Source organism: Pipistrellus hanaki (assembly GCF_964339955.1).
Source record: "Pipistrellus hanaki genome assembly, chromosome: 11".
NCBI lineage: Eukaryota > Metazoa > Chordata > Mammalia > Chiroptera > Vespertilionidae > Pipistrellus > Pipistrellus hanaki.
Genome location: NC_140513.1, coordinates 2,917,469 through 2,935,446, shown reverse-complemented (window position 1 = coordinate 2,935,446; position 17,978 = coordinate 2,917,469). Strand labels below are relative to the sequence as shown.

At 54.7% G+C, this 17,978-nt stretch overlaps 1 protein-coding gene across 2 annotated transcripts in view; it reads left to right on the top strand.

Annotated features, from left to right (window-relative positions):
• ABL1 (ABL proto-oncogene 1, non-receptor tyrosine kinase) overlaps positions 1–17,154 on the top strand; it is a gene marked incomplete at its 5' end in the record, with an annotated part of 82,946 nt that extends 65,792 nt beyond the window's left edge. For both annotated transcript variants that reach the window (XM_084899792.1, XM_084899793.1), the window contains 7 exons: positions 6,220–6,304; positions 7,095–7,272; positions 8,974–9,158; positions 10,833–10,985; positions 12,076–12,165; positions 12,519–12,683; positions 13,649–17,154. In XM_084899792.1, the coding sequence (XP_084755918.1) occupies positions 6,220–6,304; positions 7,095–7,272; positions 8,974–9,158; positions 10,833–10,985; positions 12,076–12,165; positions 12,519–12,683; positions 13,649–15,354 (2,562 nt within the window). In that variant the 3' untranslated portion in view covers positions 15,355–17,154. The remainder of the gene's footprint in view (positions 1–6,219; positions 6,305–7,094; positions 7,273–8,973; positions 9,159–10,832; positions 10,986–12,075; positions 12,166–12,518; positions 12,684–13,648) is intronic.
• Between the last annotated feature and the right edge of the window lie 824 nt (positions 17,155–17,978).

The following is a 17,978-nucleotide window of genomic DNA, read 5'->3' as shown; positions in this document are numbered from 1 at the left end:
GGGAAAACGGACCCAACTACAATATATGCACACCACAGCAAGACCCCGCAGCAAGACCGTGCAGCCTGAGCCTCGCCTTTCAGGGACTCCATCCCTCTCCTGATACCCTCCCTCAGGCATGGGAAGGCGGAAGTGACGATTTCTGCCTAATAAATGGGACGCTTTAGAGAAAAGATCACATTCTGTATTCCTAGCAACCAGAAGAGCTTCCTGGCCCTATATTAAATGTGACCCCTGAGATCTGTTCTGGGAGCGAGACTGATATTTGTGTGTGTGTTGCGGGGGGGGGGGGGGGATGGGTGGTGTGGTTTGGGGTCACCTTGTGGACTCCTAAGTATTTCCCAGATGGGATTTTTAAAATTTAATAAGCATTTATGAGTCCCTTACTTTTGTTTGCCAGGCCCTGCACTTAACACTGGGGTTGTGAAATAATTGGAAAGAGGTCTTCACTTCAGGCTAGTCTAGGTAGTTAGAATGGTCTGGTTAGTATTATAGTAGGCGTAGGCAGTCTAGTTAGTAGGAGAAATGAGCAATATATTCATAATTGTAGTGAGTGTGACAAGGACCGCGTAAGGTATGAGCATGGCTCTATGTCACTTCCCAGGAATGAATGGAGGGCTGCCCAGTGAGCTCTGCTTGGTGGGAGGGAGCATGAAGGGACTCGGGAGCTGGGGCCATAGTGGAGGAGCAAGCCCTGGCCAAGGGATCAAAGGTCAGGAGAGGCAGGTGGAGGGCAGAGGGCACAGCCAGGGTGAGGAGCTGGGATGCTGTCCTGGAGGCAGCGGGGCCCCTCGAAGGCTTGATGCCCAGGAAGTGCTGATAAGGTTTGTGCTTCACAGGGAGGCTACATGTGAGCCCCAGAAAGGACTAACCTGCCTGCCCTGCCGCTTCCGACCGGGGGCACAGGAAGGGGGCGTGCTTGTGCTGCAGCCCCTCCATTCAGCGCTCGGCTGAGGACTCGGCCCGAGACACTGGGCTGTTAAAACCCTGGGTGCCACCCACACGTTTGCCAGGATTTGCAGAAAGAAACAAGGAAGACTAAAAGTACGAAATACATGGGATTTCAATCCAGGCAAGACGTGCGTGCAAACTTGTAAAAAGAGGTAGAGCTCGTGTGACTTGAAGCCGGTGCTGTGGTGGTGGTTTCTGAGCAACGGAAAGGGGTTTCAGGAGGGACTTCATGTCCTTCTCTACTGATGGGTTTTTAACTTTATTATATGCCTTTAATGGTTTCCCCCCAAGAGCCTTAGTAACTTGTGGTCCCAAGGTACAGGACCCAGTTGCATGGAGTTCTGTGAGCAGTCACCCCAAATGCTAGCCATTTGGGGGAAGGAAAAGGCATCATCTTGAGGGATGTTAACCCGAAACACCTAAGCGACTTCTAAATAAATGATCCCCCTCTCCCTCACACTGTGTAAGACCTCTCCATGTTCCCTCTTATCTGATAGGATTAGTGTCCGTACTTGGAGCATTTATCCCCACTGTAGAGTTGAGGACTTGAGTGGATTCTCAGTGACAGTAATGGCTGGTGTTTATGAGCTCCTGCCACTTGCCTGGAAGAGTTCCGGGTGCCTTGCATGTGGCATCTCAGTGAAACCTTAGAAGAGCTTTAAGGAAAGGGTAGTGTATTTCCCCCATTTAACATTGAAAAAGTGGAAGCAGAGGGAGGTGAAGTCACTGGCCTGCAGTTCTACAGGCTGGAGTGGCAGAGCCAGGCTCAAACCCAGACATCCTGCTTCCGAGCCCAGTCATTCTTATGCTGTCACTCTGATTCCCCACCCACCGTAAAATACACACACACCACGGTGATGCACCTTCAAAATCACCTTTCCCCCTCCCCACTCACTTCCCTCACTGACGGTAGCCATGATCTGCCTTTCTCTTCAAGATCCCGGAAAACCTTGCAGCTCTAAGCCAGGTGGTCCTCCAAACTCAGCGTCTCTGGGCCAGGCCCCAGTGAGCCCCCAAGTCAGTCTCTTCCCTCATCCCTGTCCTGCCAGATGTGTATCGTCGGCCCCTCACAGGCAGAACCAGCAGGGGGAGCCAGGCCCTAATTTAACCATGACTCTTCACTGAACCCCCAGGCAGCCTTGGCTCTTGCACCTCCAGGGCATAAGGAAGACCAAAGAAAACTGGAGGAAAAAAGGAGGCGCTAGGCTGACCCCTATGGATGGGAAATTGCAAATACAGCCAAAGCCTCCTGATGGGGAACCACTAGTTTGAATATGGACAATATTCAGCAGGACATAGGCTTGACTGGACCCTTGCTAATGGCAGGATGTGCCTAAGAGAACCAATTGTCACTACAAAAAGCCCCAAGTTTCACATGAGCCGTGTTCCAACTTATTTTGTAAAAGTCAGTTTTTTCCTTTGAAATAGTTTTGTGTAAATTATAGAATTTAGAAAAGGTTACTGTTAGTCTAGTTGGGGTGTTATGATTGAATCATAAGCTTAACAAATTTACCTTTAAAATAGTGGAACATAATGTTGCTATATGTTGACTTAAAATTGTACCCAATTCTTTACCTATTTCCAACAGGTAAGATGTGCACAGCCTCCTCCTTGATTTTTGTGTCTTTCCAGAAATATTCCGCATGTGCATTACTTTTAACCATGTGGCGGCATGCCATCGACACTGCTCCATGCTTCTGTGTCCACTTCACGTAACTTGACGGTTGTTCCTTGTACACGTCAGGCTGTCTCTCTGTGTGTGGCTGTATTTGAGGATGTACCAGCCTCTGCGGGCATTTGTATTCTTCCCCACACTTGGCTGCTACAAGCAGGGCCGCGGGACGCTCCGTGCTGGCACATGGGCAGAGTGGCCTGTTGGGTCAGCTCGAGCAGAACTACTGGAGCACGGGCCACGGGCATTTATGGCTGTGACCCTGCCCCCAAGGGCCCCCAGGAGCCCGCCATTCACTCTGCCAGCAGTGTGAGCAAGCGCCTGCTCACGGTCCCCTCCGGCTCGGTGTGCTGGCTTTCATGTTTGTCATCTCCCCAGGAATTGGTTTTATTGGAAGCTCCAGCCGTGAGCGGGAGGCAGGGCTCCAGGGCAGCACTGGCCCGGCACAGGCCTCTCGGGGCTCTCTGGCTTCACGAGGGCCGAGCACCCGGAGGGCCGCAGCCGGTGCCCACTGTTGCCGTGCCACCCGGGGCCTTCAGCGGCGTCTCCTGCCTGCGGGGCAGCCTGGACACCGCAGCGTGTGTGGGCTGGAGTTCTGGGGCTCCCTCTGGGTGGTTTCTGGTGGATGTTTCGCTGGATTTGTGCCCACCTGCCTCAGTTGAGTGAAGAAACTGCCCAGCCTTCCAGTGTTTAACGTGTGTCCCTGGTCCACCTGATGGCGAAGAATGGCACTGCCCTTTGGTTGTAGCCCTGCTCACCTAACAACCTGAAACATGTGGGAACTGATCTCAGACAGGAGCCCTGGCCCAGGCCCGCGTCCCCACCCGGGCGGCAGTGGGGCCTGAAAGCTGTGCAGCCCCAGGACATGGAGTTGTCTTTATGACGTAGAATACGGATTCCTGGAGGTGAGCCCTGAGCACACAGAGGAAGCTGCTAGAATGTACCTGGGAAGTGGGAGTCTGGGAGATGTATCTGTGAGAAAGGCAGAAACAGTGCTATGGAGCCAGCCTGTCTTAGATGCAGCAGTGTGTCCCGCCTGCTGCTCAGGAGAGAGACCAGCTGTCCTCACAGTCATCAGCGTGCCGCTGGCGGGGTGCTGACGTGGCGGGGCGCCGCACGGACACTCTGCACGGGCACTCTGCACGGGCACTCTGCACGGACACTCTGCACGGACACTCTGCACGGGCACTCTGCACGGGCACTCTGCACGGGCACTCTGCACGGGCACTCTGCTCTTCCTCCCGTGGGCGGGAGCGCGGCGGCTCCTGAGGGCCTCTGTGCTGTCTGTTCTGTGAGTCACGTACCCGGGGCCACAGTGGCAGAGCCGGGTCAGCAGAACTCGCCAGCCGTCTCTTAGCCTCTCGGCCGTGCCAGCCAAAAGCTCCCCGCACCTGGGCCGGGCCAGCCAGTCCTTGGGAAGAGAGGCCAGGCGACCCATCCCCCGCCCTAACGGATCAGCCTGGAATTCACACTTTTACTCAGTGTTGTCTTCACCCTAATTAATCTGAGCAAATTTTATTTTACTATGTAAATGGAAGAATTCTCTTCAGAAACCTGCTGGGAAGTTTTTAAATAGAATTGAAGGAATATAAACGTAGCAGGAGGGCATCAGGGACAGCGATGGGCAGGATGCTGTCAGCAGTTCCCATTGTCAGCTAGACCAGGTCTGATTCCAGCAGAGGGAGACAGTCCACACTGACCCTCCTCAAAGGGTTTATTTGCACTGTCTACGCAGGTGCAAGCATGTGCTCGAATGAACGGAGAGAGAGGCGGGTGCCTTGAAGGTTGTGTTCTCTTGCGCATGGCCAGGTCTCAGGACACGGATCTTTTAGAAAAGATCCAGGAGCTGTAAGAGCACGGGATGTTTCTGAAATTATTTCGCTGTACATGGCGCTTTAAAATAACTCTGCGTGTCTAGAAAACTTCATGGGAGAGCGACTTTTTGACATATTGCTGGCCAAGCAAGATTCTTGCAGCTCCTGGTCCTACACGAGCAGCAGTGAGTCGCCGGCTCTGGCAGGCGTCGGCTCTCTGGCATGAGCATGTCAGCTGGTCAATCAGGGCACTTCCGCCCCAAAGGGCACGGTCGGCTGAGCGTGTTAGGAGTAGAGAGGACTCGGAAGAATTAAGCAGCTAATGGGGTGGCAGCAGGGAGGAGACACAGAGACTACCGGCTGTTTAATTGGCATTTAGAGCAGCTCGCCATTTTTAAAGAGCAGTAAATGGTTCGGAGTTTCAGTCTCGCAGAGCCCTAACTAAGCAGTGATAATGGCTGACACATAGCCCATTGGTCATGCTTCACTTGTAGGCACGGAAGCGCTGGGAGAGGCTGGCCGCCCTCTGCACGTCTTCCCTGAGGAATGGTGCCGTCAGGCGAGGACGGCGGTCAGATCTTCGTCTCCCAAAGGGGTGGGAGGACCACCCATCTCCATGCACTCTCTCTCAGTAAAACTCAGAGTCCATGTTGAAACCTGGAGGTGGCCTTTATAGCCAGGTCCTCACAGCAAATAGGCCACGTCATTTACCACCACTGCTTCCTGTGGTGTGGACAGGGGGTTCTTTAAGTCAGAAAGAGGGTTACCCAACAGAAGCCCAACAAGGCTCTTGTACAATAGGGTCTACCAGAGCAGTGATTTCAGCCCTTTTCATCTCACCCGTAAACTCATTACTGAATTCGGCACACCAAAAGCTTATGTTTCTGCCAGTCTGACCCAAAAAAAGGTATAATTTTGATTCATTCACACCAGGCAGCTATTTTTGTATTGGTTATTGTCATTTCTTTATTTGTCTAAGGGAAAAGAGGTCTGTGCCCTTGACTAAACAGTCAGTATTGCACGTGTTAAGAATTCCTGCAGCACACGGGTTGAAAATCGCCGGCCTAGACTCAGAATATGTGAGGAAATGCAGAGTGTCCCTCACACTTGCTCTGGGCACTTGCTGATGTCTCTGTCTCCCCTCAGCATCCGGGTGCTGCGAACTCGCTGCCCTGAGGATGCTTTAGAATCCGAGTAATGGACCTGGCGGAGCGGCGACTGCTTCATTAGAGCCGTGACACCATATTCTTTAGTGTCGCATGCTCTGTTCCTACCGTGTTTTGAGACATCGTTCTTCTTTGGCAATCCAATATCTTTTGTATCGCCCGGGTCTCTTCTCTTAAATCAAGGGCACATTTCAGATTCTTTTTTTTTTTTTTTTTTTTTACATTATGCTTTTTAGGACCCCGTGAAACCTCGCTGTTCCTCAGAGGACTAGCACCATGTTTGTGGCATTTGCCTGCACACATCTCCCTCCCCTCTCCCCCCCCCAACTCCACAAGGTGAGGGAAACCAATATGGTCTGTGCCACCAGAAGCAAGTCACCCGCACACACAGGCCGCCCAGATGTGTTGCCCTGGGGGAATCGGAACGCTCAGCCCCAGGGGACTTCCTGGTGCTGGGAGGGGGTCAGCGGCGGCGCCGGAACTGTCCAGAGCAGTGCGGCGGAACTGGTTGGCCAGAGGATTGTTCATCGAAGCTCCAGCTCGTACTGACCATTCACGGCGCACTTTCCCACTCAGGCACGCTCCTTCTGAAAGAATTTCACCACTTTCCCCGCAGGAGGACACCATGGAGGTGGAGGAGTTCTTGAAAGAGGCCGCCGTGATGAAAGAGATCAAGCACCCCAACCTGGTCCAGTTACTTGGTGAGTGTCAGCGAGCCCTCGGGCAGAGGGAACGGCTGGCCCCAGTTCCCCACCGGCACCCAGCCGTCGGTAAAGGAGGCCTTGGTGGGGTTGTGTGTGTTGGGGGGTTTGTGAGAGAGAGACTGTTACTACTTTAAATTGACACCTGAAAGCTTTCAAATCTCAAATTGGCTTTTGAAATTTAAGAATTTTTTTGGAAGTATATTTTTATTGGTTTCAGAGAGGAATGGAGGAGGAGGAGGAGGAGGAAGAAGAGGAGGAGGAGAGAGAGAGAGAGAATCATCAGTAATGATGATTCTGTCATGCCTCCTGCATGCCCCCTGTTGGGGATCTAGCCTGAAACCCGGGCATGTGCCCTGACCTGAAATCAAACTGGGACCTCCTGGTTCCTGGGTTGACACCTAACCACTGAGCCACACCGGTGTGGCAAACTGAAGAATTTTTAACGTTCCTTCACTGAAGTGATTCTGTAAGCAGACATAGCCATCAGGCATAACCACTGAGGTAAACTAAGGATGGTTTTTAGGCCGTTTGACGTGGGCCTGGCCTTTGCTTCCGAACCCACTGACAGCCTCTCCTGTGAGCCCATGGGCCTGAGAGGAAGACAGGAGCAGGAGCGTGCCCCTCCCGCAGGAGCACAGGCTCAGTCACAGTGCTCGGAGCCATACTAGAAGTGGGAGCGGAGTTAGCGTTTGTTTCAGAAGCCTTTTCCCTCAGTGCCAGTCCTCTCTGACACTCGTTCCGTTGGGAGTGGAGCAGCATCCTGAAGCCCTCCATGTCTCGTTGGCAGGGGTCTGCACCCGGGAGCCCCCGTTCTACATAATCACTGAGTTCATGACCTATGGGAACCTGCTGGATTACCTGAGAGAGTGTAACCGGCAGGAGGTGAACGCTGTGGTGCTGCTGTATATGGCCACTCAGATCTCCTCAGCCATGGAGTACCTGGAGAAGAAGAACTTCATCCACAGGTAGGACTGGCTGCACAGCCCCCCACACCGCCAGGGAGCGAGCGGGGGTGGGCATCCTTCTGGAAGAGCCCAGCCTCAGGCCTGCTGGCCCAGCCTCTAAGGGGAGTGCCGGCAGCACAGTAGCCCTGAAACAAAGGCGAACACTGAGTCCTGACACTGCCACTTCGGTGTGCGGAAGGCAGGCCTAAGAAACACTCCCTCCGGCGCCATTTGGAACTAAATAGAATATTAAATGGTTCATAAAAGGCGTCCTTCCACGGAACCACAGCTCCCTCTGAGGTGGAGGCTCGTGTACCTCCAGCCCGCGTGTGTCCTGTGACCTGCTCCTGGGCAGTGGGCGTTGCTTTCACACACGTTGGCGGTGATGGCCAGTGCGCGGGTTTTGTTTCTGCGTGGGGTACTTCCCCCCTCCCATCTCCTCATTATCACTTGATTCTCCACTTAAGTTGCTGTCATCTGGGTCAGCGATGTTCCCACAATTGTCAGAATTGTGTGCCTGTGCTTCTAAAAGAAGCGCCTTTGCTGTTTTAAAGCCTGGAGTGTTTTGACCTTCAAGTGTGCGGCAATTACCTCGGTCCTCGCATTCTTTGGTGGTGGAAATGGCATCCTAGCAGAGAGACAGCCAGTGCCGGACAGAGCCTGACGGGCTTTGCCGGAGTCTTTTATGCAGGATGCTCTCCTCGCCACCGTGGTGACCTTTCCTACCCAATTAACTGGAGGATGAGACCTGCACGGGCGATCTCACAGTGAGGAACAGGGTAGCATGTGTGAAGCGCTGCGCTCCTTGTACGACAGATTTGCTATGCTCCAGGAGACCCGATTCGCATGCACCTGTCACTCAAGAATGAACCCTCTGAGGCTGCAAATTGAGATTTCCTGACTGGTTTGCCTTGCACAGCAAGGGCCGTTCCCTCTTCATTCAAGCAGACTTAGAAGCCGTTACCAAAACCCTGCGAGGCACAGCTCCTCTGTGTTTCATTTCCCTCTGATGGAGCTGTCCTATGCAGCCATGGCTTTAGCTGCTGCCTCGGCTCGTTGCTCCATTCCTGTTTGCCTTGTGATTTCATGGCTAATGTCCTTGAACCAAGATTAGATTCCTACTCCCTGGTAGAATCAGGAGGCAAGAGGAAGCCGATTAGATGGAGGGAAGTTTCAGGATCCATTTGGAAGCATCAGGAAGAAAGGGGGAAGTAGGGAACGGTCCGGGCAAAGGGAGCCATGGGCTTTATTTTATTTTGACCACCAAGTCTGGGCAGTGCAAGCGGAGACTCGCTCTGCTGTGAGTTTCTCGAGGACTGGCCTATGCTTTTCTTCCTGGCATAGGGCAGTGACAACCGGACAGACACGTAGGTGACACTTACTGTTCTCTTGGCACCGGTTGAAGCACTTCCCATAGAATGAACTACCACCACGACCCTCAGAAGTAGGCGCTGCGATTATCCTTGCCATTTGTGAATGTGATAGCTGAGTCCCAGTAAGACGGTGCTCCTGGTCCCGGGGCCCGGGGCCCGGGCCCCTCCAGTGCCCCTGCTGCCTCTCCATGTTGGGAGCCCAGGTGGTGCTGAGGGCCGGCTCTGCTCTCTGGTGGGAGTTAATGTGAGTCTCCCGGGGACCAGACTCCCTTTTTCCGTTGTCGGTGGTGGATTTATGAGGCTGGAAAGCCAGCCGGGACCTCTCATGGGTGAATCTTTCCTTTCCCAGAGACCTTGCTGCCCGAAACTGCCTGGTAGGGGAAAACCACTTGGTGAAGGTGGCTGACTTCGGCCTGAGCAGGCTGATGACCGGGGACACGTACACAGCCCACGCCGGGGCCAAATTCCCCATCAAGTGGACCGCGCCCGAGAGCCTGGCCTACAACAAGTTCTCCATCAAGTCCGACGTCTGGGGTAAGGCCCCAGCTTCCCCATCCCCCTCCTCGCCCGCCCAGGGGGCTTCTTTCCTGTTTTTATTTTTTTTTTCCCCCCTCTTGCTTTCTCACTGCCTCTTTCTTGCTCATATGCCCCTCCCCCCATTATTTAATTCTCTTTTTTGCTTTTCTTTTTCATTTGAAAGTCTTTTTTTCCCTATTCTCTCTTCAAAATGAAGTAAAAATGAGTTTTTTCTTCTAAAATAATTGAGGTTAACTTATCCTTTATCTTCGTTCGAAGTCTGCTGCTTCGTTTTGGGGCACCCAGCCAGCCCTGCGGGGAGCGCTCTGTAGCTTGGCTGGGGCTTTCCGGAGGCTCTTACCTCTGAAGCCTCAGGTGACAGCATTGTGTTTTCACTTTTTAAAGAACTTCTGTGGCAGTTGCAAGCACACCCTAAAGAAGACAGAGGTGCCTAATGAGCGCCCGTGCCCCCATCCCCAGTTTACTAGTCACACCTCATGGCGCTCTTGCATCCTCTGTGCCCCGCCTACTCCACTGACCCTTATTTTGAAGCAAATTCCAGGTATCATATTACTTTGTCCATAAGTATTTCAGTATGAGCCTCTTAAAGATGGCATTTTCATTCTCATAACTACAGTGTCCCCCTCCAAAAATAGACAATAATTTCCAAATATTATTAAATATCCAGTTAGTGTACAACCTTCCCATTAAATCAAACAAGTCATACTTTTTTCCCTGGCCAGTGTTCCTCAGTGGTTAGAGCGTTGGCCTGTGCACTAAAGGTCTGGGGTTTGATTCCTGGTCAGGGCAAGAACCTGGGTTGTGGGTTTACAGTTATTTTCCTTATTGATGCTCAGGCTGTCTCATCTTTGGCTGGTAGGAACTTCACATTGCTCCTAGTCCCTTTGACAAGACCCTTTCAATATCGCCTGTGACGTTTCCACTTCATTCCCTGCCCTAGACCTGAGCCACCCATTTCTCTAGGGAGGAGTCAGTTCTGCTTCCTCTAATGGGATTGGGAATGTCAAGGCTGTACTCAGGGCCTGCAAAACTTTCAACGATTTTGAGATATTTTTATTGATTTCAGAGAGAAAGGAAGAGGGAGAGGAAGATAGAAACCTCAATGATGAGAGAGAATTGCTGATCAGCTGCCTCCCTCGTGCCTCACATGAGGGATCAAGTCCAGAACCCGGGCATGTGCCCTGGCCGGGAATCGAACCTTGACCTCCTGGTTCATAGGTCGATATTCAACCACTGAGCCATGCTGGCTGGGTAAAGACTTTGTAAGGTTCTTGTGAAGCGTTGGAGGGGACCTTAGAGATACTTCATAGTCCAGAAAGGGGAGGGGCCTGTCTTAAGCACAGAGCTAGTGGTCACAGAGCTAGGAGTGGGAATGCTTCCTGACCGCCAGCCCTAGCGCCCTCCACACACATCCCTACAAGGTGGTCACGTTACCTCCAAGGCCCTGCAGGGCTCATCTGCGCGGCCCTCTGCGTGTTCTGGTCTGGGGGTGAGTGAATGGAGAGCTTCATTCTGTCCTGGGCAGTTAGTAGTTAAGAGCCTGGTAAAATGTCAGTGCCTGGCCTGTTTCTGAAGGTGTAGCTTCTGTCTTCTATACAGGTAACCAATTGTAAGTATAGAATAGTTAAACTCTGCATGTTCCAAGTAACCGTTCTTGTTTTTCTCCGCTAGCATTCGGAGTACTGCTGTGGGAGATCGCTACCTACGGCATGTCGCCCTACCCGGGCATTGACCTGTCCCAGGTGTACGAGCTGCTGGAGAAAGACTACCGCATGGAGCGCCCGGAAGGCTGCCCCGAGAAGGTCTACGAACTCATGCGAGCATGTGAGCCTCCCCCGCCCGTTCTGAACATCGATGTGGGCTTTGTGAAGATGCTGCTGCGGGAGTGCGTGTGTAAAGCAGTGAATGAACTAACTGGAGACATATTTTGGCAGACTTTTTTTTCTTTCCAGTTTTTCTCTATCCCTTTATGTGTGAGGGTTTTTTGTTCTTAATACAAAATTGGGATTGATGCATACCAAACTTGGATTTCTTTTCAATAAATACCAACTCCTGGGCGACCTTCACACAGCTGCTGTAGTAGGTAGCCATTCAGGGGACATTTACCTGGATAGTTTTATTATATATATAAAACCATTCCTGCAGCGTTCTTTGCACTTAGCAGTGTAACAGACAAATCTTTCCACGTTCATAATTCGGAGATGTCTCTCCTCTCCTCCTGCCCCCTCTTAATTTTATCTAGCTGTTTGGCATCCCATTGGGGACTTTTCAGTCCTCTTTTCATGGACGTTTGTTTGGGATTTTGCCATAAGCAAGGCGGGAGTGAGCACCCCCGCACACACCTCTGCATTGCACTGGTTTTGCTGATCATTGAACTGTTGGCTCAGAGAGCCGTGTGCGTTTTAAGTTTTGATAGATTTTGCCAAATTGTTTTTCAAAAAAAGTTGTACCAACTTATACTTCCACCAGAAGTGTGTGTGAGTGAGTCTACATCCTCACCCTGATCGGTCCTTCATCCTCATTTTAACCTTGTTGACTAGCATGTCTTCACTATTGAGCGTTTGGACTTTGATAATGTGGAGTAAGGTAAAGTAGAAGGCGGCCCGTTTGGTTTGGTCATTCCGTGCCCTTGCTAGAGTGGGGTTGGGAGAAAAATGTTTGTGAATGCAGTTCCCTGTCAACATCTCCCTGGGGTTTTACAATCCATATGCTGGCAGGTTCTACAGTTTTTCTAAATTCTTAATGCCTGATAGGACCCACTGGCCTTCATCACTTAACTTGTCACTCTGAAAGGTGGGTAGCAGGAGTGGAATGCTTCTTTCAGTTCTAGACTTTTCCTGGAGAATTGCTAGCCACACACTTGTTATTGTTAGCAAGGCCTCCTGGGTGGTCTGACTCGGTCTCATCTGTCCAGGTTGGCAGTGGAATCCCTCTGACCGGCCCTCCTTTGCGGAAATCCACCAAGCCTTTGAGACCATGTTTCAGGAGTCCAGCATATCCGATGGTAACGTGCCCGACCTCGGGGTGCCTGCCTGCCGCGGGTGAAAGGTTGGGGTCGGCGGGAGGGGTGTAGGGGACTCCAGCCCTGGTCCTCTAGTTCACTCCCAGGGAGAGGTGCGGGCCAGCAAGTTCTCAGAGCAGAAAGCGGGACGGAAGTGTTGAGTGTGGAGCTCTGTCCTTCATAGCCATGCAGAACTCTGAAACTACTGTTTCCTTATTTTTATGTCTTTTCTGTAAACGTGTGTAGATGACACTGTTACTTTAAAAAGAAAAAGAAAACCAACACACCAAAAGTGACCCATACTAATGGCTGCTGGTTTGTGTGTGTGTGTGTGTTGTTTTTTCGGTGGTTCTTAGAAGTGGAAAAGGAACTGGGGAAAAAAGGCATGCGAGGGGTTGCAGGTACTCTGCTGCAGGCCCCAGAGCTGCCCACCAAGACAAGGACCTCCAGGAGAGCCACGGAGCACAGAGACTTCACCGACCTGCCTGAGACGCCCCACTCCAAGGGCCCAGGAGAGCCTGGTATGTCGTCCCCCCCACCCCCTGGTGGCCAGGGTCAGCGGCACATGGGACGCAGTGAGCGAGCCTGCACAGAAGGGCAGGCAAATCCCGGTCAGTAATCCGGCTTTAAAGGCGGGCTCTCCTCTCCCGAAGCACACCTACCCCACCCCGTGAGCCAGCAGCAGTCAGTCAGTCACACAGGCAGAGGTGCTGGGAAACCCGAGGGAGAAGCCCGCCTTTTCACGTGTCACTCACAGCTGTGGCCCAGAACGAGCGTCCTGTCTGGACTCTGAGAAGCGAGAGTGAGATGGAGTGGTTCAGGAGGATTCTCAGTATTTTCAGGAGCTGATCTGGTGCCTCCTGTGTGCCAGGCTCTATTTGGAGCCAGGCTGCTCTGATGTAGCAGTTGTCCCCCTGTCCGCCAACCTGCAGCCCAGCGGGACAGAAGTGCCGGTGGGCTAGCCTCTGGTTTGTAAGGGTCTCTGACGGTCACAGACTAAGTGGGAAGGTACTGGGCAGGCTGGCCATACGGATGCTTTGCCACAGCAGAACCTATAGAACCATGATTCCCAAGTTTTTTGTGTGATGTTTTTTTTTTCTTTTTTAGTGTTTTTATTCTAAAGAGAGAGGAAAGGAAGAGGGAAAGAGAAACATCTATATGAGAGAGACACATCAATTGGTTGCCTCTCGCATGCACCCTGACTTGGGCCAGGGATCAAACCTGCAACCCAGGTACGTGCCCTGACCGGAATCAAGCCTGCAACCCTTTGGTGCGCAGGCTAATGTTCTAACCACTGAAAGTGCCAGCCAGGCATAGCCTCTGTCCCACAGATGAGAAAGCTGAGGAGGAGCAAAAAGAAGTAACTTCCTAGGCCTTTCCGAGCCCAGAGCCCAGAGCTCAGCGCCCAGAGCAGGAGGCTAGCTCGGGTCCCTCGCCCCCACGGGGGTCTAGCTCGGACCTGGTGACCCTTCCCCCTGTGTTTCAGATCCCCTGGACCACGAGCCCGCTGTGTCTCCACTGCTCCCTCGGAAAGAACGAGGCCCCCAGGACGGCTGCCTGAATGAAGACGAGCGCCTTCTCCCCAAAGACAAGAAGACCAACCTGTTCAGCGCCCTGATCAAGAAGAAGAAGAAGACGGCGCCCGCCCCTCCCAAACGCAGCAGCTCCTTCCGGGAGATGGACGGCCAGCCGGAGCGCAGGGGGGCCGGGGAGGAGGGCCGCGAAGTCAGCAACGGGGCGCCTGCTCTCCCCCCCTCAGACGCAGCCGAGCCCAAGTCCCCGAAGCCCAGCAGCGGGGCCGGCGTCCCCAACGGAGCCTTCCGGGAGCCGGGAGGCTTCCGGTCTCCCCACGTGTGGAAAGCCAGCACGCTGACCAGCAGCCGGCTAGCAGCCAGCGAAGAGGAGAGCGGCAGCAGCGCCAGCAAGCGCTTCCTGAGGTCCTGCTCTGCCTCCTGCGTGCCCCACGGGGCCAAGGACACAGAGTGGAGGTCAGTCACGCTGCCCCGGGACCTGCAGTCCACGGGGAGACAGTTTGACTCGTCCACGTTTGGAGGGCACAAAAGCGAGAAGCCAGCTCTGCCTCGGAAGCGGGCGAGTGAGACCAGGTCTGACCAGGTGAGCAGAGGCACGGTGACGCCCCCGCCAAGGCTGGTGAAGAAGATGGAGGAGCTGGCCGATGAGGTTTTCAAAGACACGGCGGAGTCCAGCCCGGGCTCCAGCCCTCCCAGTCTGACTCCAAAGCTGCTCCGCAGGCAGGTGGCGGTGGCTCCTTCCTCTGGGTTGGCCCACAAGGAGGAGGCCGGGAAGTCCGGCGCCTCGGGGACATCTGCCGCCGCCGCCGAGCCGGCGCCCGCCGCCAGCAGAGCAGGACCAGGAGCACCGGGAGGGGCCGGCAGGGCCCCCGCGGAGGAATCTCGGATGAGGAGGCACAAGCCCTCCTCCGAGTCCCCAGGGAGAGACAAAGGGAGGCTCTCCAAGCTCAAGCCTGCCCCGCCGCCCCCACTGCCAGCTTCTGCTGGGAAAGCCGGGAGGCCCGCTCCGAGCCCGAGCCAGGAAGCAGCCGCAGAGGCAGGCGCCAGCGGGAAAGCGAAGTCCACGGCTGTGGCTGTGGATGCCGTAAACAGTGACGCTGCCAGAGCCAGCCAGCTGGGAGAGGGCGTCAAGAAGCCCGTGCTCCTGTCCGTGCCAAAGCCTCAGTCCTCCACCAAGCCGGCGGGGACCCTGACCAGCCCGGGCCCCACCCCCTCCACTTTGCCGGCAGTGTCCTCCGTCCTGGCAGGGGACCAGCTGTCCTCCACCGCCTTCATCCCGCTCATATCGACCCGCGTGTCTCTTCGGAAAACCCGCCAGCCTCCCGAGCGCATCGCCAGCGGCACCATCACCAAGGGCGTGGTCCTGGACAGCACCGAGGCCCTGTGCCGTGCCATCTCCAAGAACTCCGAGCAGATGGCCAGCCACAGCGCCGTGCTGGAAGCCGGCAAAAACCTCTACACGTTCTGCGTGAGCTATGTGGACTCCATCCAGCAGATGAGGAACAAGTTCGCTTTCCGTGAGGCCATCAACAAACTGGAGAACAACCTCCGGGAGCTTCAGATCTGCCCGGCGACCGCGGGGAGTGGCCCGGCGGCCACTCAGGACTTCAGCAAGCTCCTCAGCTCCGTGAAAGAGATCAGTGACATCGTACAGAGGTAGCAGAAGCCGGCATCGGGCCAGCCAGAGCCGCCTGCAGTGTGTGAGGGCTCCCATGCCCGTGGCGGTGGCTGACACAGGACCTGCGAGCTGGGACCTTGGCCCGGGAGCGGAGGGCCACCATGGAGTACCGCCCTACTACCTACGTTGTGCACCCACTGTCCTGCACTTCCTCCTCAGCCGCTCGCTGAGCCTCTGTCCGAGTTCTGTCTGTGGGTTCCCGCCTGGTGGACTGCAGTCAGCACGCCAGCCCTTCCCCAAGGGCTGCAGGACTGCCCTCAGGCCAGCTGTGAAGGTGGGTGAGCGCTTCCTCTCTCTCTTCTTTCTGGGGGATTTCCTCTGGCTATGCCTTCGCCTCCCTTTTCCCCAAAAAGAACAGGAGCTCTGTCGCCAGGCCTTGGAACTGTTGCCTTCACTCACTGGTGGAGGGAGCCTGCACCCTCATCCTCCTCGTACCTCTTGTGCTTAAGACCCGTCTGCAGCACTGCATCCTGGGGAGCTCTGCCAGCGGTCACTCGGCCTCCGCTGCTGCCGGGGCTGGGCCCTCACCACTTCCTCACGTGAAGGACAGCTCTTACTTGGGGGGCACAGCAGGTGCTAACACAGCCAGCCTTGGGTCGCAGGAAGGAGGGGACTGTCCTGTCATCCTGCTGCGTGTCCTCGAGCCCAGTCCCGGCTCTCTGTGACACGCACTGCCCGTTCTGGATGGAAAGCCCGAGGCTGAAGGGGAGCAGGTCGCCGTCCAGCATGCAGGGCGGGGGCAGGGCAGAGGGGCGGCTTGTTGTGTGAACACTGGTGCTGAGCTGGCCCTGGCCCCGGCCTAGGCTGGTCTTCAGTGGCCCAGTGTTACCTTCCTTTTGAACTTGCAGGTGCCCAAAAAAGGCACTTGACCTTGATTTCTGACTGATCTCCATTCCCTCCCTTGTACTCCCCTAAGACAAAGTAGATTCTTGCAGGACTTTCTCCTTTGTGACAAGCCAGTCTTCAGTTTTCTGGAGTTCTTGAAGCATTTCACAGCTCTGCTCTCAGCACAGCCGGTGCAGACGTGGGCACCGGCACTCAGACAGGAGGAGAGGACCGGCCACAAAGCCCAGGAGTGTGGGCTGCGCCCTCCTGGGCAAATGTCTTTCTTAATGACCACGAGCAGCACGTAGCCACCGGGGAGGAAGGAAGCCACAGGAAGCGGCACCCTAGAGAGCGTCTCGAAGAGCAGGTGTGCCGTCACCTCCCCTGGGCTGCCCAGGACCAGGCTCTCCTTGACCGTGACCTGGAGCAGCTCCTGAGGAGTGGGTCTTACTCCAGCCAGAAGCAACCCCTGGAGGAACCAGAAGAAGCCCACCTTCTGCTCCTCACACCTTCCACCTGTGACCTCACACAGGCCCTGTTTTACACTAGTTACCCAGACTGTTTTATTCCTCCGGATCGTTTGATACTGTTCTCACAGCGCATCACCTCTTCGCCCCCTCAGACGCTGTCAGGACTGAGGGAGGCTAGCACACCGCCAGCGGCCTTGCAGACAGCAAACCCACCCACCAGGCCCCTCGCCTCCTGTTTTCGTGAGGCACCGGCCTCCTCTTCCTCCACGTGACGTGCCACTATAGTTTGCATTTATATTTGGTATTACACTCTTGTAGACTCGCTCTTTTATAAATGACGTGTAAATAGTGTTCCACTCCCTCCCTCTCCATGCCTATGGGTTCTCTCTCTCTCGTTTGGTCCAGTACATTTTGTTTCTGTATATGACTGTTTTTTGAAACCACATCTCTCCTCCGTAGTATTTTTTAAATAAATGTTTACATTAGAGTTTGCGTGTATTGCTTTGGTCTGTGACTCTCCCTGTTGTCCAGAGCCGTGGTGTGTGTCGGTGGGCGGGCGCCCTTGCTTCCTGGAAGGGCTGGAGGCTCCGGGTTGGGTTTTCTGGAGCAGAATGATGGCAGGATCCTGCAGCCTGTGTCCCCTAAGCCGTTCTCAGGCACTGCCCTGCCCTCGCCTCGAGCCCTTCCGCCCTTGACACTTCCTTGCCAGCAGCCCAGCGCTTGTCAGTGCACTCTTAGTACGAGCCACTGCTGACTGGCATGGGCAAGGAAGACCAGCCCGAGGGCTGTGCCAACCGTCAGGCCGCCACAGCGTCATGGAAACGGGAGGATGTGATGTCCCAAATCCTCGCTGGCCTGAGAGTCATCCCTCCGCTGGTGCTCTCCCTTCACCTTTGAACTCACTTCTGCCACTGCCCTCAGCCTGAAACACCCCTGGCTGTGTTCACCACACCAGGTGCCATCGCTCTGTGCGTCTGAGGACCAGCAGGGTGTGCTGGCCGGCGAGGGGTGGGAGTACCACGCTGGCCCTGCCTTGGCCTCTCCCGGCGCCCAGCAGGCGCAGTGGGGGCGGCACTGGCTCTTCTCCTCTGGGTCTGTCTGACGCCGCTGACAGCCATTAATAAGTGGGAATGATACTCATTAAGCCAGCAGCTTGTCAGGGAGCGATCCTGCTCACCCGGCACAGGACGAGCGAACCTCTTACCCAGGACGGGTGGCGCGCCACGTGGTGGAGGTGAAGATGCCGCCTGGAAGCCACCCGAGTTCAGGTCTCCCCTCGCTTCACCAAGGCAAAGGCCGCGTCCCTGCTGC